General features: G+C 50.8%; 1 protein-coding gene across 4 annotated transcripts in view; it reads right to left on the reverse strand.

Annotated features, from left to right (window-relative positions):
* The window catches only part of LOC113407097 (forkhead box protein P4-like), a 131,324-nt gene that overhangs the window by 48,172 nt on the left and 59,068 nt on the right, over positions 1-24,084 (reverse strand). For all 4 annotated transcript variants that reach the window (XM_026655139.1, XM_026655138.1, XM_026655137.1 and 1 more), the window contains exon 3: positions 18,788-18,877. In XM_026655139.1, coding sequence (XP_026510924.1) covers positions 18,788-18,877 — 90 coding nt within the window. The remainder of the gene's footprint in view (positions 1-18,787; positions 18,878-24,084) is intronic.

Raw genomic sequence — 24,084 nt, forward strand, 5'->3', positions numbered from 1 at the left:
GCGGAGAGCTCTCTAGTGAGCAGGGGAGCCAGATCAGGCTGGTGAAAGCAGAAGGGGGGGGGGGGGGGGGGGGGTCCCCTACAAACTTCCCCAGCCCAGAGAGCTGCTGTCAGAGAGGGCTGAAAGCAATAGAGCCTAGTGGATCCTTGACTCAAAAAGCTGGAGCCAGAGGCCAAGGAGGGCTAAAGGCTGGGGAATGGTGGAGGAGTGAACCCACCCATGTCTCCAGGGGAGAGCTGGAGCTAGGCCTGAGAATATAACAGGGCAGAGAAGCACCCCAGCTAGAGGGGCTAGGGTGAGGCATGGTGAGAGACACTGGAGCTGTACCAGAGAGCTGGGGAATGGTGAGAGATGCTGGAGCTGTATCTGGCCTCCCGATGGACTGTGGGGAGTTGAGAATGAGTAAATGTACCGTTCGGTCAGTGCTGGGGAAATCTGGATTATGGTTGTGGGATTTCTTATAATAAATTACTCCCGAAAAGGGCTTGTGTGGAGTTCCCGGGATCTCTGGAAGAAAGGGGAAACCGAGGCAAGCATGCTTGTAATGCCACAGCTGGAGGGCAGTCGAAGTGGGGGTTGCCTTATCACATACAGTGGAGACTGAAGGCAGGCGATTAGCCCCTGGAAGAGGGGAACTGCAAATGCCTGGAAGAGGGAAACCAAGGCAGGGGGCTGCTTGCAGGGTCATCTGAGGACAGGATGACTGAGAAATGGGGAGGGAGGCCCAGGATGTCCGTGGCCCTTTCCAGGTGAACTGCTGTCAACTGCTCAGGTGTTGAATCCCAACATCCCATTTTCGGGCCCACAATCCAGCCCTCCAGCCAGGACCTTCTCTTCCCCACCCTTTGAACTGCAGCATGCGGGGAAGGTGCTGGCAACAACTGGGTGGGGGAGAGGGGGGACCCACAACCCATATCTTTTGCAACAGCTCTAGGGCGAGTTTAGTGCCCGTTCCCACTCCCCCCAGCCCCGCCTTCCCCTTCCCTTCATTGCTTAAATTCTCTTCTAAAACACACCTAACAAGCTCGGGGCCCCAGAAGAAAGGGGAGGAAGGGGAGGCATTTGGGCTTGTCAATCAAATGTCACCTCTTCACCTTCCAAACTGGTTCTAGCAGCTGCATTAATACATAGCCGGTTGGAAGCAGGCCGGGTCAGAGAGCCTGCTGCAGCGGGGGGCGGAGGGGGAGCGCTGACCCCAGGCGAGCAGAAGTTCTTACTGGTGATAAGCCGGGAGGAGGTGGGAACAAGGGCAAGGGATTGAGCAGCAGATCCCAACATGAAAGGTATCAAGAGATGCCAGTCCTGGATACCGCCGTCCGCGCGGGCTCCAGAACGACCGAAATAGAGCAGCTGCGGCTCCCAAACTGGGTCGTCGTCACTCACAGGAGCTTGGAAGTGGGTCGGAAGAAGCCCGTGACCAACCTGCAGTGAGTGCACCCCCCTTGGGGGTTGCCTGAGCCGAGCGGCTCGGGGTCTGATGTGGAGGCAGAAGGGAAAAGTGGCTTTCCCGTCCACCTGATGTCCACGGGTAACTGGCATGTGTGTGGCAGGCGCGGGGGAAGTGGAGCACCGAGGTGCTCCGATACCACTGCAAGCGCCTGCGCAGAACAGATTGCAGTTCCTGAGTGTCAAGTGTTTGGCCAGCAGCCCCTCCTACCAGCAAAGTCCACTGGGACTCTAGCTCACAGGCTACGTGTCATAAGCAGCTTCAAATTCTTTGAGTTTCATGGGATATGTACGGCTGCCGAGTCCCTCCTTGAACTGCTGCGATTTTTCCAGCACTCGGGCCTGCTCCTGGGGGGGTTCGTGGGCTGACCCCATCCCAACGGAGTTGGGGGGGGGACAGGGGACGGTGGCTAGCCATGCTTATCCGAGGGGGTGTGTCTCTCACCACACAGTACTAGCTGTCCTGGCTTAGCCCAGCCCAGAGCAGGGATTGGGGCTCCGTGCGCAGCACGGAATTGGGCTAATTTCACGATTTCCATGAAATCGTGATTTACACAGGGCCTTATTCGGAGTATGGGCCCCACATCTTGAGAGGCTCTCTCGTGGGACTTCCCCCCTCCCCACTGGTTGCCATGCAGTTCCCCCACCCTCCCCACTGGTGATCTTTTTAAAGCTTCCTTTAATATGATTTAGCCACTAAGAAAGGAGGAGGAAGAGCCAGCATCGTATGGGCCAACCAGCTCTCCATAAGCCACACTTAAGTGCTCCACGGACCACAGTCCTAATTAATCTCACTCATGGCAGGCACCCGAGCTGGGCACAGGGCTTCACAGCACAGGTGCTGGGTGCTGCGCCCCTTCTCAAGGCACTGATCTAAACTTAAAGGAGGGCGCGAGAGAGAACTAGAAAGAAAAAGGGGGAGGGAATAATATTTAATAATATATGGAGATATACCTATCTCACAGAACTGGAAGGGACCTTGAAAGGTCATTGAGTCCAGCCCCCTGCCTTCACTAGCAGGACCAAGTACTGATTTTTGCCCCAGATGCCTAAGTGGCCCCCTCAGAGATTGAACTCATAACCCTGGGTTTAGCAGGCCAACGCTCAAACCACTGAGCTATCCCTCCCCCCAAAGGAAGGGGACACTGGTAGCCAAAATACTTCTAAAAATCAGACCATGGCGAAGTTATCTGGCTTTGCAGAGACATGAGGAACGTATCAATCATCTCTATCCAACCATTATTTACAGCTGACATTAGTAACCCATAATTACCATGCCAAGGACCGGGTGGGCTAGGAGAGCTGGCCAAGAGGACTTCTGTTATGTTAGAACGCCCCCTGTCATTTGGGATAATGCTGGATGTCAAGTCCTGGGCATTTGCTCTGGAAACGAGTTTCGCCCCAGACAAGTTAAGAGCCAGAAAAAATGGGGGGATCCTGAAAATTTCAGAGCCCCCCTATAGCCCACCCCCATATCCAGGCAGAGGGCAGACATCACCCCAGAATAATTTCCAGGGGTTTGACCCTGCAATGCTGGCCCAGGGGGGTGAGCTGTAGTCAGCACCTGGGAATGGAATGTAAAGCTATTGTACATTCCATGTTAACCCTGCAACGTTCGCCTCTAAGTGGAAATGCATTCAGCACGAGCCCTCCCTGGATATCTGCAGAAAATCTCTTCCACCTAAACCAACTCTCCTCGATGCCCTCCGTCACCATGAAAGCAGGTAACCTCAGCTGGCCAGAGCAGGGAAGCCTGCCTCTCCAAGGAGGCTCCATGCTAGACTGGTCTTAGCCAAAGTGACCCTGCGATAGCTGAGGGCCGGGTTACCAGGAGGGGAAAATCGGGCAGAAGATTTTCCTCGCTCTCTGGTCCTGCTGGAGGCAGAGCACGTGTGGGGCATGGGGAGAGGAGATCTCAGTTCCAGCTGGTGGTGAGTTACCTCCTACTTTGGTCCCAGCCTTGTAGGGGGAGACTGAGCCAGGCAGGGAGCAGCTGAAATAAAGCATGGGCCCCTGACTGCTAAGTAGCTGCTCACGCCCAGCACTGTTAGGCATTTCTGGCAACCTTCCTGGGAGAGAGCTGCAGTAACCTATTCTCGTCTGTAGGAGGCGCTTGGCCTCAAAACCCTCCATTTACACTTTTTAACCCTGCGAGTGAATGAGGCCCCCCCGAGTCCTTTTAACTTGCCCGAGGCCATGTCAACCGCAGACTATAACCCCCTCCCCATCACGAAAGGAGCGGCTCCAACCGGGGGCTGATGGGAGCCTAACTCTTCCAGGGACTGCGGCTGAGGGTATTTGATGTGCGCCCTCCCCCCGCCCCCCCTTTTCAAACAGAGCCGGACATGTGTTCATTAGGATTTGTGCTGCCAGGGTGCTGCAAAGAACAACCCATGCCTAAAGCAGGAAGGGTTGGAGTTTGGAGAGCAAAGTGGCTTGATTATTCACAGCAATCTGTGCTTCCTTTATGCAACAGGTGACCTGTTATATGTTTCCAGGTATATCTGAAGGTATTGGCAGAGCGGTCTGCAATCAAGTGTCTCAGAGGCAGATAACCACTAGCCCCATTTGACAGACACACAGAGGTGAAGCAACTTGCTTATGGTCACTTCGCGGCACAGCTGAGAACAGAACCCAGCAGTCCTGGCTCCCAGCTCTAATCACTCCAGCACACTTCTTCCCAGAGCTAGAAACAGAACCCAAGAGTCCCCGTTCATGCCTGATCTCCACAATATGGACCCCACCTACTTAAGAGACCTGCTTCTTCCCTTAAGGCTCATTTCAGCAGCTGGGCGGAGCCAGGGGTAGCAGAGCTCATGGAGGGGGCTACCCTCCATGGAATTTGCTCCCCTTCCACCCTATTGGTCCAACTGAGCCGGAGTTTGCTGACCTTTGAGAAAGGTTGCAAGGCTTATCTATTTACTCAGACTTTTTGCTAGAGGGAAGTGTCCCGGGTGGGCTGAGTTTCATTTGTCATTTCAGATCTCTCTCTCTCAGCTGACTTCTTGTAAAGTTATTTATTAATTGTTGCATGCTCACCCAGAGGCTGCAACTGAGGCATCTTGGATGAAAGTCAGCCAAGGAAATCAAGGCCACAGGAGCGCTTCACCCGGGCAGAAGCCGGACTGCTTGCCCTCCTCGCTCTGGGAGGAAAAGTGCAAGCACTGCGGGGGCAGGGACCGCCTTTTGGTTCTGTGACTGTACAGCACCTAGCAGAGCGGGGTCTTGGGCCATGAATTGGGCTTCTAGGTGCTACGGTAACACACATACAGAAATAGTAAGTGCTAAATTCGTCCCTGCAAATAGCTGCACAGTCCTCCCGCCATTGGGACATCTGCAAACACTGGTCACAAGACCAAACGTATCACTGCGGGGGCCTCAATATGTGCCATGGCAAAGCCACTGCCTTGCAATGCAGAGTCCAGGCTCTTTGGCTACCAGGGCAAGGCAGCCACTAAACAGCCTTAGCGGTAGCCGTGGTCTCCACCATCTGTTCCTCTAGGAATTAGATGAGATGACCAGTTTGATAAGCTGGTGTCACCACTCTCCCTAGCCCGGTAGAGGATCTGACCAGTTGGGCATCCTCTCACCCAACAGTGGACACTTGGAGATTTAGAGACACAAATCCATGCAGTGGCGGCACCAGGATAAGTGAGAGCACAGGGTCGGTGCCCGCTCCTGGGGAGCTAAGCCTCACGCTAATTTCCCTTTGCCATTCATCAGCTGGCAACATGCTCGGAATGAGAGCCTGTAATTAATCGCTCATCTGCATCCCCCATCCAAACGTCTTCCCCCGCCCCAACCACCACGCAGCGCGTCCTATTTGATACACGTTTGCTGGCATTTTCAAATCAGAGGCATTCTAATTACCGGAGAGTTATAACACCTTCCATTTCTCGCCCGGCGGACTGACACCCTGTCAAGAGCAAAGAGAATTGCCAGAGGTTTTGACAACACTAATTGCCCCTATAATCTAAAAACACAAAGGAGAAGCGATTAGTCGTGAGGACCGCAGCTCTCGATCCGACATGAGGTTTTCACAACGTTACAAGAAAACAAAAGCGGCGCCTTTTAGAGTTTGATGGCTGCTAACAAAAGCAGAATTGTATTTTCATACAACCTTTGTCTGCCTTAAATGGCTTTCCCCTTTGCGCTACGACGCCGAGCTGACATGGGGAACGGTTCTTGTGGCTTCTTGAGAAGTGGGGGCGGAGAGGAGACAAGCCAGGTACCTGGGCTTTGGTTCCCGTAAGATGTGTATTTGAGGCTGAAGAGTTCTCGTTCCAGGACTTGCATTATGTGGGGGAACAGGTTCCAGTCTCGCTGCACCATTGGCTCAGGTTATCGAGCTAACATCAAGCCCCTTCAGGGCACCATGGGTCCGGGTACTACAGCTGGTTGGAAAATGAAGACTTCCTCCTCCCCCCTCCCACCCCAAAAATTTTCAGGTGAAAACCAGAAGTTTGAGGTTTATTGACAAAAAGTCAATTTTCTATGAAAAGTGGAAAATGTCCACAAAAGTATTAATTGAGTTGAAAACCCAATTGTCCATCGCAAACAGTTTCACCCAGTCCTATTGGTTACTTACATGACCCCTATCACTGCGGTACCTGAGCACCTTATAAATGTCACAGTACCTCTGAAAGGTGGGGGCATATTATCCCCATTTCACAGATGAGGAGCTGAGGCAGAGAGATGAAGTGAGGCATCAAACAAAAAATATAAACTAGGCGAGTCAACAGGACCATCAACCAGGGTTACCTCACACCACGGCCAAGATTTCCCCAGGAAACAATGATCCTCATGTCAAACCTAGAGCCAGACAAGCAATGTGGAGTTGGCCCCAAAAGGGCTCGGACGCAGGACTCTCTTATGAGGGGCACCGTGGGCATCTAATCTTAGCCAACGTGTCCGTGAGGCCGTTGGGAGAGTCAGTGAAGAGACATGAAGGATTTTCAATTCGCTGGGAATGCCCAGCTCTCTCTATGTGCCGGAGAATGAGGCCAAGGGTCTGGGCGAGATTGGGGCATGCACGAGAACGCAGGGCCTAAGCCTCAATCCTCAGATCACGGTGCGTGAGGAGAAGCAAACAGAAGCATTGGCGGAGGTTATTTCACCCTCTCCACCCCCCATCATTCGCAACCAGTTCCTGACTCAGGGGTCTAGTTGGATCCCCAGCTGCTCAAACTTAACAACTGTCCTGGTTGCCACTGCTCTCCATGCAGAGGAGATGCATGCCAAGCCATCTATCTCCACAGGCCTGGTAACAGCCACGCTAAGGCGCCTAATGGCATCTGAGATGATAAAGAGGAAAGCGAACCGAGCAGCACGTACCCAGGGGATGTCTAAAAACATGGATGCTGAACAGCTTACTTAACCTGGAGCCCTTTAACGCACCGCCTGCAGCTACTGTGCTTGGGACAGGCTTAATGGGAGACACAGTCACGTGAGCCCTGCTGCCAAAGCACGACTCACTCGCACAGCTATTGCAATACACCCACCATTCGGGCGTTCATTTGCAAGAGCCATGACCAATATCTAGGGATGTGGCTAAACCGGAATCTCGGCCATCTGGGCTCCTGGTGTTGTAGGCATAGCACTTTAATGAGCCATCTACCGTGTCCAAACCAGAGACGAACCCTTGCGAGAAAGGGTTAATGCCCAAATCTGTCAGCTAGAGCGCTAGGGGCTCAAATCCCAGCCAGGTTGAACGGTTCCTCCCATCACATAAAGGCAGCGTGCCATTTGGCATTAACTGCCACTCTCTTATCCTGCATCTAAGTAGTGGTAGATGTTAACAGAGTAGGAGATTATTGGAGCATGATGGGGTTGGGTTTTATTCTTCGTGCAGCACCTAGCGCAGCGTGGGCGGTATAGAAAAGCAACGGCATATCATGGTAACACGCAGCAGGTCCAAATGGAGGCGAAGGAACCAGCATGGCCATTTGGAAGTCTACACAGCATTCAACAGCTCCCACCACGCCTCTTTCATCTCGATTATCTCCAGCCATCCTAGTGCCTCCCTTCCCTGGGAGCTGAACTTTTTCCTCTTTCTGAATATTAACTCTCCAAGAACCACCACCACAACAAAAGCTTTGCCTGGGCAGCCTGGACTGCTGGATTCTTCTCTCCAAGAATGGCCTGTATTATGTGTCATAGCTGGCATCTGCCAGATAGCGAGCTAAAGAAGGGAATGACGCACTCCTTGGCCCACTGCCATTCCACAAAACTGCTTACTAACAGCTTTGGCCCTTGAACAAATGCCTTGACGTTGTATCTCTGATTTGAGAGCAGAATCGGGGGGGGGGGGGCATGAAAGGGGTGATTTTCTGAGCTGTCTTGGCTGTAATCCCACCGCGCCGGAGACGGGAGGGCGGCAGGGGATGGGGGGGAATAACCAGTCTGTGGGTGGAAAACAAGTCTCATGTTAAAGGGGAAGTTCTGCTCTCGGTATAAATCTGAAGCAAGTTCACAGAAGCCAGTGGTGTTCAATGGGATTTACACCAGCGTCACAGAGCAGAATCTGGTAGGGAGCATTTTTACAGGAATGAGATTTCAGGACTGAATGAGCATTGTGAAAAATAAACCTTCCTTTGCAACCCAGAAGAGAACGTTCCTTCCAGATCAGGGTTGAGGTTCATTAGTGAAGCAGAACAGGGGAAAGCCACACACTGAATGACTATGCTGACTGAACTGCCTTCTTGCTTGGAGTCTGACTTACTGGGGCAGCATAAGGAAGTCCGAAACTCAATGAAGGAAGAAATTAAAGACCCCCTTCATTCCTGGAGCTGATATCCCAGCCAGGAACCTTGCAGTAGTGGAGAAGCAGGGGTAGTGGGGACCCGATTCCACAATCGTAGGGAGTGAATGCTCTTATTATCTCAGGAGACACAAAAGTTTGAAGCTTGAGAGATGCAATTTATCTTCACAAGTCAGGGCTGGGGCCGTTCCCCACTAGCACATGGAATATTAGAAGACCCACAACTTGCCCAGCCTCAAAGAGTTAATGGACAGATCTTCTGCTTCAGTTAGAAACAATGTTAATCGTAGGAGCATATTTCCAAGAAGCTGGGAAACTACATGAAGCGCAAAGGGGTCAGGCATCATAATGAGCAAGGTGGGAACAGTAAGTTAGAGCATTTAGAGAGAGAAAGGTCTTTAGTCACTTTTCTTGCTCAACTAAACCCTTTCCCATATATCCCAGTCGAAAAGCTAACACAGAAGAGCAAACCCAGCTGCCCAGCTATGGCCCTGATCCTGTAATCTGTCCCATTCAGACAGATGCCAGAATCCCATTTACTTCAGTGGGACCATAAAACAGCACATGGGCCTACTGTGTGCATCTCGCTGCCCAATCAAGATGTGTATTTATGTATACACACTGTACATATATACACACATGCACACTACAGCTTAGTTTGAAAGCACGTATGCTGGCCACAGAGCTCAGGGCACCGTACGATAGGAACTCAAAAGCCATGATTAAGATAATAAAAATGAAGATAAGTTTAAGAACATCCTTTTTGAATCTGAAATCAACAAAACACATCAAGAGGGTCTGCTACGGGGACGGGAAGAGCTAAACGAGGAAAGGGAACAAATACCTGGCCAACACCAACCGTAGAATGGCTTTTCTTTAAGTGGATGGACCATGATAGACACATAAGCCATACATCCCCCCTATAGCGCACACACTCTCATCTACTCTCCACCTGGGATACTGCTCCATGCAGGCAGACGGCCCAACACATTTCACTTTGAATTTGGACTAAAACACCACCACCAGACTGTAATTATGAATCCCCACCCCATTTGAGAGCAAGCCTCGGCCCGAGCCCCGTCACTACATTTAAATTTTTTTTTTAATTAATGGAGATATCCTATCTCCTAGGACTGGAAGGGACCTTGAAAGGTCATCGAGTCCAGTCCCCTGCCTTCACTAGCAGGACCAAGTACCGATTTTGCCCCAGATCCCTAAGTGGCCCCCTCAAGGATTGAACTCACAACCCTGGGTTTAGCAGGCCAATGCTCAAACCACTGAGCTATCCCTCCCCCGGCTCCCAAGAAAGCATCAGCCGACACATCTCCAGCTGCGCTGCAGGAAGCTGCTACCTGCATTTCAGGCTCTGGAGTTTATTTGGTCTCGACTCCGTTTTAAAAGACAACAACGAGGGCTTTAAATACTCTTACCTGGATTCGGATACGACACCGGAATAATGCCACTGACTTCTGTGGAGCGATTCCCAATTTAAAACCCACCAAGTAAGATTGGAAACAGTCCCTGGAATCTACTCTGCTGCTTCAAGTCAATAGTAAAACTCAACAGAAGCAAGATTAGGCTCACAGTTAGAGCGTCAAGCAATGTACACATGCCATGGAGAATCAGAACAAGAGAGTGAACTTTGCGTACAGATGAGAACATGAGACTGATTCTTCATTACTTTATACCATGAGTAGCCGGTGTGAGTATGAACGGCTACAAATGCAGAATGGTCTACCTGGATAGATCTCTTAGGTATTTATATGGCCCCTATCACCACAGTATCTGAGCATCTCACAATTTTCCCGTGCATTTATCTCCGCAGCAGCCCTGTGAGGTGGGGAAGTACGGTTATCCCCATTTTACTGATGGGGATCTGAGGCCCAGATTTTCCAAGGTATGTAGGTGTTGCTGCGCTCAGCATTACAATGCCTAACTGATTTAGGAACCTAAATCTCACTTTCCAAAGGGGTTTAAGCACTTACGAGACAACAATCCCATTGAGAGTTAATGGGATTTAGGCCCTTAAGTGCCCAAATCACTTTTTAAACTGAGACTTAAGCATTGCAACGCTGAGTGCCACAACCCCTAAATACCTTAAGAAATCTTGGCCAGAGACACTACGTGAGTGACTCAAGCTCACACGGGCAGTCTGGGAGTAGAACCCGTCTCCCCAGGCCCAGGGTAGTGCCCTAGCCACTGCACAAGCCTTCCTCTTTCTGGTTGGGTTTTACACACATTTTGTGCACTCTCTACACTGCTGAGAGTGAGTTCACAGGGTGCAGTGGCAACTGGGAACTGATCCAGGGCGAGACCGTGGAGCGCACCCAGGAGAGGAGCCGTGCAAGGGAGCCTTTCCAGGTGAAGGTGAAGGCAGGAGCAAGTCTGTGGGTGAACGTGAGCGGGTGTATGCACCTGTGCAGAGGAGAGCAGGTGAGTTTGAGGTTTCAGTCACATGTACAAGTTATGAATATGCTGTATGATCTCACCTGCACGCATCCTCGCCAGTGCCAGGCACCTCAGTAGGTAAAAGGAAGATGGCTCACGTATCCCTACGTATCAGCGCGCCTTGTCTGAATGTTTTCTGTGGCTGACAATCCCTTTCAAAATCTGCCACACCCCAGGGAGAGAAGGCGTCACACTACGTCCCAGGCTGGCACCGCCTTGGGAATGGGCATCGCTGACAAAACGGACACAGAGGATCAAAACCCAAAGGCAGGCGTCTATCCGGGTGGGGGGTGTCTTATCTCCCTCTGACAAATACCTGAGTGGGGCACTCTCTTCCTTACCCTTTGGCAATACTCGTCTAGCTGGTCAGGCCAACGAAGACTTACAGAATTGAAGTGATTTCTTGGTCACCCACTCTCCAAACACCGTTGCTCTCCTTGGAGCAGCTGGGCCCCTGGGCTGGTGTTATTCCTGTAGCCTGCAGGGTGCGGACCGAGCCACTAGTTAGGGATCGCTATTTGGTAGAGGCCAGCCAGCCAAAGGGAAGGGGACATTGGAGAAAGGGGCCTAGACCTGGGCGCTGCAGATTCAAGTGGAAAAATCTCAGTGCTGCACCAGCAGAGTTCAAAAGGGCTGTTCTATTTCTCCTCAAGAGGGAACGCGGAGGGGCCAGTATTGATCTGTCTTCATTACCCATTTCACTCAAGTTTCAAATCAACAAAATACACTTTTCCGCTCCAGCGCCCTCCCTGCCACAGCAGACAAAAGAAAAAGCAATTTCCTCAAGTTTGCTCCAAACTCTCTGCTCCTGCCTCAGCGCCCTTCTTCCCTCTCCCATGACGGACACATTTCTAGCCCCAGAGACCTCGTCCCACAGGGGACAGGAGTCTCCCCCTTCCCCTCCAGCAGGCAGAGAGCAGGATGGGATGTTATCTCCTAGCTGGCCACCTGCTGATCCATGCTATGGCTTCTAGGTTGACAGGAAGGGGGGTGGTTTCGGAGTGAAATTGCTACCATTTTGCCTGGAGGTTCATGGCCTCTACTCATCCACAGAGCAGATGCAGCGCCAGCGTGGGACAGTGGCAGTACAGGAATCCCAGCTGCATAGTCTCTAACAGGGACTGGAAACAGGCAATACAGCTTGACACTTCCAGACCTTGGGTACAAAACTGGCAGAGGGTGACAATGACCCAAAGTAGTGCCCACCGAATGGCTGTTTGGCAGCTGATGGGAAATGAGCTTGGTGGGTCTCGGGCCAGATCCCAGGAGGCAGCATCCTTATCACAAGTTGCTCCCATCGCAACTGGCGCTTGTTGGCCATCCAAAGAGTGAGTGGGAATAGGGATCAAACCCCCTTTCTTACCTCTAGAGGGCATCCCTTCCAAGGCACACTGGTGGGGCAGCTGTCAATGTCTCTCTTACGTCTGTTCTAAAGGTCAACAGAGATTTCAGTCTCCAGGTCCATCATTCTGGTAATCAGCACTAAACTCACTTTTAAAAGAAAGTCACAGAGGTTGGCTTCCAGTATCCAGAGCCGTGGCTCTCAACCTAGTTACCATTGTGGGCCGCACATGCAGCTCTCTTACGTGTTATGTGGGCTGCATCCACACAATATATACACTATCTGTATGGCCCTGAGGATGTCACATGGGCCGCAGCTGTGTGCTGATTGGACCGCAAGTGTTGAGAGCCATTGATCCAGAGTCACAGCTAATGGGATATAGACCGAGACACCCCCCGCACCCAACTCATCCCACACGGAGCCAATGAACAGCCACCAAATGTTACATTTCATCCACTTGGTGACATGGGCTGGATCTGAACCAGTGACTTGGCTCTAACAGCCTATGACTGATCCCCAGCCTCTTAACAGCTGTAGCAGTTCACTGGGAAAGTTCAGTGCTAGAGGGTGACCCAAGGCACAGAGTTCAGGAGAGTTTGGATCTGGAGAGGTCATTCAGAGCGACCTGCCCATGGAGCTATGAGACCCATCCTGAGACTCCCATTCAGGTCAGCTAGGATTGCAGGTACTCAGCCCCTTTCATGATCAACAAGCTAAGACTTGGCAGGCTTTCACACAGGAGACGGAGCATGGAGACGGGAACACACGTGGGAACCAGAAAACACCAGCCCTGTGACACCACACCCCCAGTGAGGCTGGAAAGCACCGGGCATTAGGTATTTTATCAACACGTCTTGAACTGATTCTTCCAGCATCATCTAGCGCCCCTGCATGCAGTTCCTTTATTAAGTTCCTGGGGGCAGAAATGTAGGGACACAAACCATGCCATGCTGGGGGAAGAACCCACTTACAGTGACAGTAACCACCCACATGCAATTTCTTTTTTAGGGGAGAAAAAGGGGAGGTTTTGTTTCAATGGTGCAAAGCAATTTTTTGTAAGGTTTCAGACTTTTTTTTTACCCCAGCTGCAGCAATCACATGAACTGTGCACTGCACCCAGGGCCAGCTCCAGGGTTTTTGCCGCCCCAAGCGGCGGGAAAAAAAAAAAAAAAAAAAAAAAAAAGCCAGGATCGCAATCCGCGGCAGCTCCACCGCACCGCTTTCTTCTTCGGCAGCAGGTCCTTCCCTCCGAGAGGGACCAAGGGACCCTCTGCCGAATTGCCGCTGAAGAGCCCGACGTGCCGCCCCTTCTCCTTGGCCGCCCCAAGCACCTGCTTGCTCAGCTGATGCCTGGAGCCGGCCCTGACTGCACCTCTGGGTATGTCGAAGGAAAGAGGATTGGGGGAGCTTCCACATTTGAAATACCGAGTCCTCACAAGCTCAGCAGCTACTTATTGCTTTTCAAATACACATGAGCATCATTCTCTTAACTATCACAGCCGGCTCGATGCCCCAGATGTTCCCCTATCAGCAAGGATCCTTAGAACGGGGGCAGGATCTTGACATACTGAGGCCCAAGGGCACTTAAGAATGGAGGCACCCCAACTGAGAGACCTGGGGCCTGGTTTTGCAGAAAGTGCTGGGCGTCCACCTCTCTCACTGGCATCCCTGGGAGCTGCGGATCCTCAGCGCCACTGAATAAAAATCAGACTTGCGTTGGAGGGAGGGGGTGCCCAAAAAATGAGACATCAAAAAAATATCTATCTATCTATCTATCTATCTATCAGTGGCCACCTTTCATGATATCCAAGGTACGATGAGACTGACACTTCCCCCTCTCTGTGCCTCAGTTTCCCCATCTGTATAATGGGGATGATGGTACCAATCTCCTTTGTAATATGCTTTGAGATCAACTGATGAAAAGTGGTATAGAAGAGCTAAGTATTATTATAATGGACATTAAGGACATTTCCTCCTGCCAGCTGATATTAGACCCTAACCTCCATGCAGTTTTTCTATTTAAATCCAGTAGACCCCAACTCAGCAAAGCATTGAAGCATGTGCTTAAGTCCCACTGAAATCAACGAGACTTGAGTATGTTCTTAAAGTCAAGCATATGCTTAAATTCTCTGCTGAAAGAGGACTGACTGCTGCGTGAGGGCCTCAGATGCCAGCAGGGGGTTTGGGGGACTGGTTTCAGCCTGAATGGGGCATTGTGCCCCCTTCATTTTGAGCAAACTCCAAAAATCTCCAAGTGAAACTCAGCTGAAAGAGAAGAGCTTTTTATCTGGATTTAACCGAGAGCCGCAAATCAGGCCAGACTGAACCCCCAGAGTCTGTTTCATCCAGTCCCATAACAGCCAAGGTGGGGAGAGAGGAGCTGAAATGAAACCTAATGGTGTTAACTAGCATGAAAAGGACAGGCCGTGCTCTGCAGAACAGAGCCCTGCTCACCAGATCACTGCACAAGGAGCGCAAGAGAAACCACTTTCTACGGCCAACCCGACTGTGCTTCCACAGGGCGGTGCTGAGCAGGTCTGAGTGCCCTCAGCTCCCTTTGAAGTCAATGCGAGCTCAGCAGCCCAGTGCAGGATCAGGCCGCTAGCCAGACAAAGAGCAGCCTGGGGAGCCAGCCCATACTCCTAACTCCTGCCACACAAGTGAGACAACACAAGGGTTGCAGGATCGGTCCCTTCAGGACCTAATCCTGAACAGGTGCTGATCACCTGCATCGCCCACTGACGTCAATGGAAGTGACGGGTGCTTAGGAACCTAACTCACAAAAGTCTCCCCTGGCCTCCGATTCCATAGCTCCCTCCAAGAGCAGTGTGCTCCCCCCAGTCACTCCAGGCTCTCTGCCCCCCCTTCGCCACCCTGGATTTGGTGGTGGAGAAGCCCTGCTCCCCGCCTGCCGCCATCTCACCATACAATAGCCTCTCTCCTTCTCCACTTCAGTCTGAAGAAACCCTCCTGGTCAATCTCATCCACACCATTCCCCGTTAGATAAACTTCCTTTCAAAGGAGTCTGCTTAATCCTCTATCTCCCCTCCTTCAGATCCTCCTCCAGCTGCTGGGCAGGGGCAAGCCGGGAAGGAGGGGGCGGGGAGACAGGCTGCTATTCCTGACTCATATAGCCTACAACTTTCACAAGTTCTTTTGCAAGACAAAAGGGGGAGGAGGGGGCAGAAAGCCGGACTCTTAACTCCGAACAAGCCAGCCAGATGGATGGACAGACAGCAGCGAAAGGGAGGGGTGGGATGGAGGAAAGAGCGCAAGAGAGAAAGCAGATCACGAAAGACTGAGGGTGAAAGGGAAGATAAACAGGCAGTGACAGAATGAGAGAGACACACCATGGGAGAAGAAACAGAAGGAGGGAAAACAGAACGTGAAAGAGAGAAATGGAGAAATAGATACACACACACACACACACACACACACACACACACACAGAGATATGTAACCGGAATCTGACTTCACTCTTACTGTCTTTGTTCTTTCAAGATATTTTCCATCCAATGACTGCATTTCCTTCCTGAAAACACTATTGGAAAAAGCTGCCTGCTTGTGCGGGAGAAGCCCTGACTAATTATTGCTGTTAATACCGCAGCTGTGATTTCCCCTCATCCGTTCCCTCTTCACTTTCAAACCCATTAAGGCCAGGCGGCAGCAGGTCCGCTGTCCCTGCAGGGGGTCTGCGCCTCTGAGGCAGGTGGGACGAAAACGGAGACCTGTTTCAGAGTGGCTCTGGACTCCATCCTATCCTGCTAAAGGGATAGAGGTTTTCTGGGGAGTTTCAAGCATGCAGCAATCAGAGACAGGAAAGATCTATTAGACCATCCAGCCCAGTCTCCCGTCCCTGCCAAGGTGGGATTCCTTCCCCTAGTGCTTTGTCCCGTCTAAAAATTTAAAAGATTTCAAGGAACGGGACTTCCACTGCTCTCACAGAGAGGCTATTCCTACCCCCAACATGCCACAGGCCTGATCTGAAGCACACTGTGGTCAAGGGGAACGAAGGCACGAGGTGGAGCAAATCCGCTCGATATCAGGTTTGCCGAGAGAGGGGAAGGGAGGTGGAGACCCCCCAGGCGCTCAAAGACACCCCCTTGCCCAGCCCCAGCGATAATGCTGTCAGTGCAGACCTGAGGGAAGGAAAGAACAAGACAGACCTGATAGAGAGAGAGAGAGAGAGAGAGAGAGACGGGTGAAAAGATCAGGAGGCAATTATACAGCTTGCAACAAAACAGGGGGAAGAAGGAAAAACAATAATAAAAAGCCGGGGGGGGGGGGGGGGAGGGGGGAGAAAAATTTAATCCCTGTTTCATTCCAGGCGCGCGTTGCCGGGGGGGGGGGGGGGTGGAGAGAGGAACAAACAGCAACAAAACTGTCCCGTGGATCTCGCTCTCTGGGGCACCTGGATGAGCAGAAACAGACCTTCCTCTCCTCCCTCCTGCCCCAGATTCCCCCTCCCGCGTCCAGCGGGCTTTGGAGCCAGCTCTGCCTGCTGTAGGAAGGACCTCCGGCTCAGAGAGAACTCGTGCTAATTACTTTCCTTTGTTAATTAAACCCACGTGGCTCTAATAAGGTAACCTGCTGTTCGCCGATAAATTTAATTAGCCTGAAGGGAGAGCCCCTCCGCACAGCTCTTTAAATTGTCACTTTACATTCGCTTGGGACTTGCTTCTCTCCTTCTCTTTTTGGAGTTAGGCCCCCTTTGCTGGCCCCCCTTCGTGGGAGGAACCTGCCGGAGCGTGGCTGAGGCTGCCAGTCAACAGGTTGAGGCTAGAGAAGGACACTGCCTGTGAAAAGGTGAGGGGGTTGAGGTCATTACCATGGTCAGCCCCCTTTCCCTCTCTCTTGCGGCAATTTTACTCCTCCTGCCAGCCATCCTTTCTGGCAGCACCACGTTTCCCCCCTCAGCAGTGCCCTGTCAATGCCAGGGTAAACCACCCTGGTATTTGTCTCCCTCTCGTGGCCGGTCTGTGTAAGAGGATAAAGACCTACTACAGCTACCATCTCAGGAGTCCCTCTTTTAGCTCACGCTTTCAGTGCGGCAGGTCCCAGGTTCAAACCTCACTGCCAGTACCTCCCCCTCGTAGTGCCAGTGATCCCAGCGAGCTTCCTCTGGCAGGCAGTGCCCTGCCTCCTGGGAGGAGCCCGCGTATCACCCTTCCCCCCACAGAGCCACGGGCACTAGCTGTCCTGGCATCTCGCCCCACCACACGGGCCTGCTGGCCCCAAGAATGCTTTCCAGGGGACTCTCCCCCATGGGTGGGGTGTCGCAGACTCCTGGGAGGGGAGCGCTGCACCCTCCCACTGCAGTACAGACAGACTCGCCCTGTCTTTCCACAGGGTCCAACGCCCTACAGGCATCTGCTTCCATATCTCTCTCTCTCTCTCCAGGTCCTCGGTTGCCAAATCCAGGGCTGTGTCCAGACAGCTACAGAGCAACAGGACCACTCTGTGCGGAGAGGGGTAAGTCCCAGCCTGTTCCCTCATGTTTAATTGGTGAATCAATTGAGTGCTCAGAAGAAGAGAGATGAACAGGACCGGCCTGAGCCCGGGATACGGAAGGCAGCTGTTGTTCCCTCGCTCCCCAGATGTGCCAACATCCCTCATTCCTGACCCACAGCAGCCCCCTTCCCTGCTTGAGATTCCAAATCCAGGCTCCTGTTGAACTGGCCGCCAGTTGCTTTGCAGCCAGGATGCACTGTGGGTTTTATGATGCGGGCAAATGGGGCCTTACAGGAGTCCACCAAAGGCAACTTCACTCATGACCTAAGCTGGGATTTAAAGCCAGATCTGCAGAGGTGAAAGGCCAGGTCATTAACCCCAGCTCCCTCTCTAACCTGGCAACACCCACTTACCCCACCTCCTTCCTGGACCCTTTCCCGTCATCCTGGGTCAGACTATAAAATAAACTGCCCCTGCTCCCCCCACCACCCTGATGTAAGCCTCTTCACGATAGCTACATAGCCTTAGGGTCATGTCCTTCCATATGGTCCCAGGACATATATGGATACCTCTGTCGCTCTCACACACACTCTCCCCCTAACCCCAAATCTCCCACGTACACTAATATTACACTCCCGCAACCCTCTCCCACCATAAACATGTGCCCCTTACACACAGCTCATTAATACACACCTACTGAAAAACAGCCTCCCCCTACCAGAGCCCGGCCTGCCCCCCAGAACCCACATACGCAGGAGAACTTTGCCTTGGGTGAAATGAAGAAGCCACAAGTTAGATGGATTTGCAACAGCTGTCCTAATCCTCCCCCTAAGCATTCACCGTCTGGCACCAGCAGCCCAAACCAGCGAACAGAGAGGGGGGGAGATTCCTCTCCTGAAATTTAACCTGTATCCAAAATACCGGAGACATTGTCCCTTCCTTCCCCCATTGACTTCTCTTATGGTGAAGCCCAAAGTATACGGACAGGGACTCGAGAGGGACTCTACAAAGTGGTTAAAAATCTTATGGAGTCGTAGTGGAGCACGTGACCTCCCTGTAGGTGTTTTTAAGCCAGGGACTCTATGGCAGGGAGCGTGAGCGTATGCACGCATGTGTCTGTAAATGGACGAGCCTTCCCAAAGCACCCGCAATCATTTAGGAGCACCGTCCTGCTGAAAGTCAATGACGCTCCTAAGCTGCGGAGGCGATCTTGGGAAGCCCACCCAGGACACAGAAATGAAATTCTGGAGATTGTGCCAACCCCCCCAATGGAGGAGTTCTCTTTGTGCTAGTAGAACACTTCCCATAAGGGTTTGGGTGAAGGTGGTTCTCTGCCTCACCTGGACTGCGGGTTGCTTGTTCTCATTGCTGCTAGGAGAGGTCAGCCCCGTGGCCTGCTGCAGAAGGAACTGTCTTGCCACCTGGAGAGCCTGAAAAAACAAAAACAAAAAAAGATAAGAGAATGGTGGAGGAGAAGAGGTAATTTCCCTTTTCAAGCTCCTTGTGCCTTATCTACCTGTGTATGCGCTCACTACCTAGACACCATCCAACCGGAGACAGACCCACTTACTGGTACAGCCAGCAGGATAAAGCAGTCTCAGGAAGCCCCTTAGGGCATGTCTATGCTGCAATCAGACACCCGCGGCTGGCCCATGCCAGCTGACTCGGGCTCTGAGGGCTCATGCTAAGGGGCTGTTTAATTGCGGTGTAGACAGTCGGGCTGGGGCTGAAGCCTGAGACCCTCCCACCGCGCAGGGTCCTTGAGGCCAGGCTCCAGCCTGAATGTGCACACTGCAATTAAACAGTCCCTTAGCCAGAGCCCGAGTCAGCCGGCACAGGCCAGCTGCAGGTGTCTGATTGCAGTGTAGACATACCCTTAAGATTAACTGGATGAGAGCAACAGAGGGATAATGCAAGGAATAGCACCAAAAGAGAGCAGCTCACTTGTTGGAGGAAGATGGCCTTGGACTCAGGAGAGGCAGGTTCTATTCTCAGCTATAGCACAGATTCTCCCTGTGTGACCTTGGGCAAATCACTGTGCCGGTCTGTGACTCAGTTCCCCATCTGTAGAATGGGCATGCTAATCTTTGCCTACCTCACAGGGGTGCAGTGATGCTAAATCCATTTGTTAGGTGCCTGGAGGGGAGCATATAACTCCCAGAGGAGTAGACCAAGTAAAGAGCAGGATTTCACCCCCAAATGAATAACCAGTGACAGAATGTGGACATTCTGCAGATAATTTTCAGCAATGCAGGAGAGGAGTTTAGCAGTACTTGCTAGTGACGGCACATGAATCTGTTTATTTTATGGGCGTCTGCCTGGAAAGTGTTGTTAGTTTCCTGAGCATTCACTGATTTGTTTTCAATAATATTTATTAAGTCACTTGTATTAACTAAAAATGAAACACTTCGCTGGCATTGGAGAAAAGCACGAGTCAGTGAGATTGCCAGTCAAGGCGTGTGCAAAAACACGCTGTGAAAGCAAGTGGGGGAAAACGGTGGGTGAAAACGAATGCAAGCCCAATCAAGCGAGTGCACCAGGGCACGAGGAAGAGAGTAACTGCGAGAATGAGTGCGTGAGCACGAGGCATGCACAAGAGAATGCACATGCGCAAACGTGCGGAAGAGCCAAAGCGTCCACGAGAGCTGGTGAAAGACGGCAAACGTGTGAAAGAAACCGAGAGGGCGTGCAAAAAAGAGTGAGAGAAGCACAGGACAGAGAGGTTTCATTCAGGAGCTGAGAGCAGGCAAAGAGAAGGGAATAAATTCTAACACAAACAATCCTGTGGTAATCCGGGCTGCTGCTCCCAGGTCCGTTTCCTCATACGTTCCTTATTTTTTGCTTTTAAAGATTTTTTTTGGGGGTGGGGGTGGGGAGGGGTACCTTTCTGAACAACAAAGTCATTGTAGTCCTGCCTGCAAGACAGGTTTTTATTACAGCGCAGAGACAGGAGGGGGGAGTGGAGGGGGAGAGGTCGGAGGGTCATAGCCCAGCTTGGCGGTGCTGCAAACAGCATGTGGGTTCCAGTGAGCTGTCAGCGCCAGGGCCGTAAATCAAGGCCCTGGCTTCCAAGAGGCGGCTGTGCGCTCCTAGGCAGCGGAGGCACTTGCAGGGTGTGTCCCAAAGAAAGAGCCGCTTGTTAATTTTCCACATTTCCATCTATAAAGAACAAAGTTACTTTCCGTCAGGCATTTATACATTATATACTGTACCGTACACACTGTTTGGAGGGGCAGCTGAATTTACACTCGAAAGCGGAGAGATTAGCACACTCACTTGCATATATCCAGAGTAATTACATATACAAATGCACGTGGGTAGGGGTAAGGCACATAATATAGTTACATACATACTTACACCTACACAGTGTCATTAGATTAATGAATATGCCATTTCAATGTAATCCGTGTTGTTGTGTGCGCATTACACAGGACACAAGCAAATCAGGTTGTCCATCACATATATAGCATATACGCAGTATAATTATATATTCACACACATACAGTCTGCATAATTATCTAGTGTTGACCAAACACGCAAACCACTCTCAAGCAGCCATCCAATGGACCATCAAAAAAAGATTAGCTGGCTACTGTTTAAACCAAGGGTCTAATTTAGGTCTTGTCTACACCGGGAAGTTATTTCTGCAATAAGGCAGGGTGTGACTTGAAAGTGCATTAGTTATTCTGGATTAGCTCACTGTGTGCACTCTCTTATTCAGGAACAGCAGCACCTTTTTCAGTTTGGCTTAATCTGCTTCCAAAGCAATAGCTATACCAGTCCATTTTCCCATGTAGACAAACTGTAAGATGCAAGAGGCAAATCTTGAGATTATTTCGAAGTGGCTACTGAAGCTGGGGGGCCTTATTGCAAGTTGCATCTACTACACACACACAGAAAGAAAATCCTTTGATATTTAGACCCCATTCTCCAGTAAACACACACACGCACACACACGAATACACTGTGGTACAGTACATCTTGATATGGTGCAGTTCCAGCTCCACTGTCAGAATATACCACATCAAGGGACCCAAACAAATGGAGTTGTGCCCCAAACACAGCTAAAAGCACATGTCAGTTTTGCAGCGCAGACAGAAACCAAGCTGTGTTTGTGAATCAAGCAACCGCTCTGGAGAGTGGCAACCTTATTCTGCATTTGTGGCACACTTACAATTTAGACTCCAGAAGACTAAAATGCTTTAGTCTAACACAAAAGTTATTGGGCTCAACACAGGGATAACAGGGGGAAATTTAATAGCCTGGGATATACAGGAGGTCAGACTAGATCTAATTGTCCCTTCTGGCTTACACTCTATGAAATCAATGAAAGTCAAAAGCCCAAGATCTTCAAAACACATGGAGGGGGAGGCTGAAATTGGTCTCTTAGGACCGTATTTAGGCACTTAAGTCAATCCACTGGTACTGATGGACTCCCAGTCCTTTGGAAAACACAAGACAACAGAATAATGAACAATCCACCCATCTACCTTTGTGTGCTGCTGGGCATAAACTGAGTGCTTCAAGGCCAAAGCGGGGGGTCGGGGGGCAAGAAATTCGTCAGAGGAACTTACAGGGAAGGTGGGAACCAGGAGAACAGTAGGCAGCTGGTGCAAAATGACCACAAGGAAATCACGCCCAGAATTCACCTGGTTTTAGGTTTCATCATCAGAAAAAAAAACCCAAAACAAACCCTCTGAGGGCACATCTTCACTAGGAATGACGGTATTTTCTTACCTCCTGTTACTACGTGGAACAAACACGAGGTAAAATCCTAGGGAAGACAAGGCAGTGTGTTTCCACATGTATGAGCACATCAAGACAAACCCTCCCCTCCCCTCCCCTGTAGTCTTTACATTGACCTGATAACTCATTATTATTTGTATTACTGTAGTGCCTGGGAGTCCCACTCATGGGGCAGAACCCCAATGTGCTAGGCCCTGTACACTCAGAACAGACAATCCCTGCTCCAAAGAGCTTCCAATTGAAGTATAATACAAGACAAGAGACCAGCAGATGGATCCAGACAGATCGGGGAGGACCAGGAAATGACAAGAGTTGGTCAGCGTGATAGACAGATGTCTCAGGGCACCATCAGCCTAGCCACTGTCAAGGCATGATGGCAAGGGAAAGAGTTTTGAGGAGGAATTTGAAGGTGGATAAAGAGGTAGCTTTGCAGGTGTTTACAGGGAGCAACTCCCAAAGAAAAGGGGAAAAGCACCAAGGTGCTTGTATAAAAATTTAAACGTGCTTAAACTATCACTAGCATTTTACCTTGTGGTAGCTAATCAAATAAACAACACAATCTCCCCCCCACTCCAGTGAAGACAAGATCAGAGGGCTCATAAAACTTCTTTCTCAAGGAACCCCAGGCTGATGGGTTTGTGCAAAACTACCAAATGACTGTTTCTACCTGAAAATTCAGGGCAGTTTCTACCCAATTTCATGCTGAACTTTTTAGTTTGTTCAAAAGAAAACTTGGTGGGGAAAGGGGGGGGAGGAACCCAAACACGTGAACCTGCTGCAGGATGATCAAACCCCAAATTTGCACAAACGCCCAGACTAGAACGAGACTACTACAAATTACACCTCTACCCCGATATAACGCTGTCCTCGGGAGCCAAAAAATCTTACCGCATTATAGGTGAAACCGTGTTATATTGAACTTGCTTTGATCTGCCAGAGCGCGCAGCCCCGCCCCCCCGGAGCGCTGCTTTACCGCGTTATATCTGAATTTGTGTTATATCGGGGTAGAGGTGTATTATGAGCACAATTCCTGCCAGTCTGCAGTAGGGACAGAAAATGCATCATTGTCCACTTAGAAGTCACGCTTCTGTATGAAATTCTTTTTATTTACCTATACATAAGGCCTGCTCTACGCACAGATTACGTACTGATATAACTATATCAGGCAGGGGCATGATTCTTACTGAATGTTAAACCACTGCAACCCCTTGTGTGGCGACAGCTAGTATAAAAGTCCTTAATCCAGTACAGCAGGTTCCCTTTCCCATATGGGAATAGATATTCCAGTCTAAGATATCTTTACACCACTATCAGTACACCCTAAGAGGGTTGTACCTCTACCTAGAAAACTTTTGTGTTCAGACAAGCTGCAAAATTAACGCTGAATTCTCCACTCCTCTCATCTGACAGTGGTTTGTGCAGGCTCAGTGTTACAGTTTCCCCCGCAGAGACAATTTCCTCTGTTGTTTGTGTGGACCTTTCCCACAGTGAAAGGCAGAGAAAAATCAAACCTCAAAAAGAAATGGGAAAATATCATTGTGAAGAAAACAAAAAAACTGGCCAGAGGATTCGGGGGCAAGTTTAGAACCTGAAGCTACTTTTTTAAAATTCCTTTTTTGAAACTGACTAGATTTCAAGCTGGCAGCATCCCTGTGAGGAGCAGAAATTCCATGTCGGCTGCAAGAGGAACTCCAAAGGTGCACGGGAACACACAATCAGGCACTAGCAAGCCTGCACGGATGTAGCACAGGGCAGCACTGTGCAATTCTTTGCAGTGGCACAAGCAGACCTGGACACCCTTGTGGCTGTACCTCAGCCTGCTCCCCACATGCACTATGTGTAAAGACCAGCGATGTCACCTTTGACTATATCCCTCACTGGTATCGCACAG

Source organism: Terrapene carolina, unplaced genomic scaffold (assembly GCF_002925995.2).
Source record: "Terrapene carolina triunguis isolate 2854851 unplaced genomic scaffold, T_m_triunguis-2.0 Scaffold198, whole genome shotgun sequence".
NCBI classification, from domain to species: domain Eukaryota; kingdom Metazoa; phylum Chordata; order Testudines; family Emydidae; genus Terrapene; species Terrapene triunguis.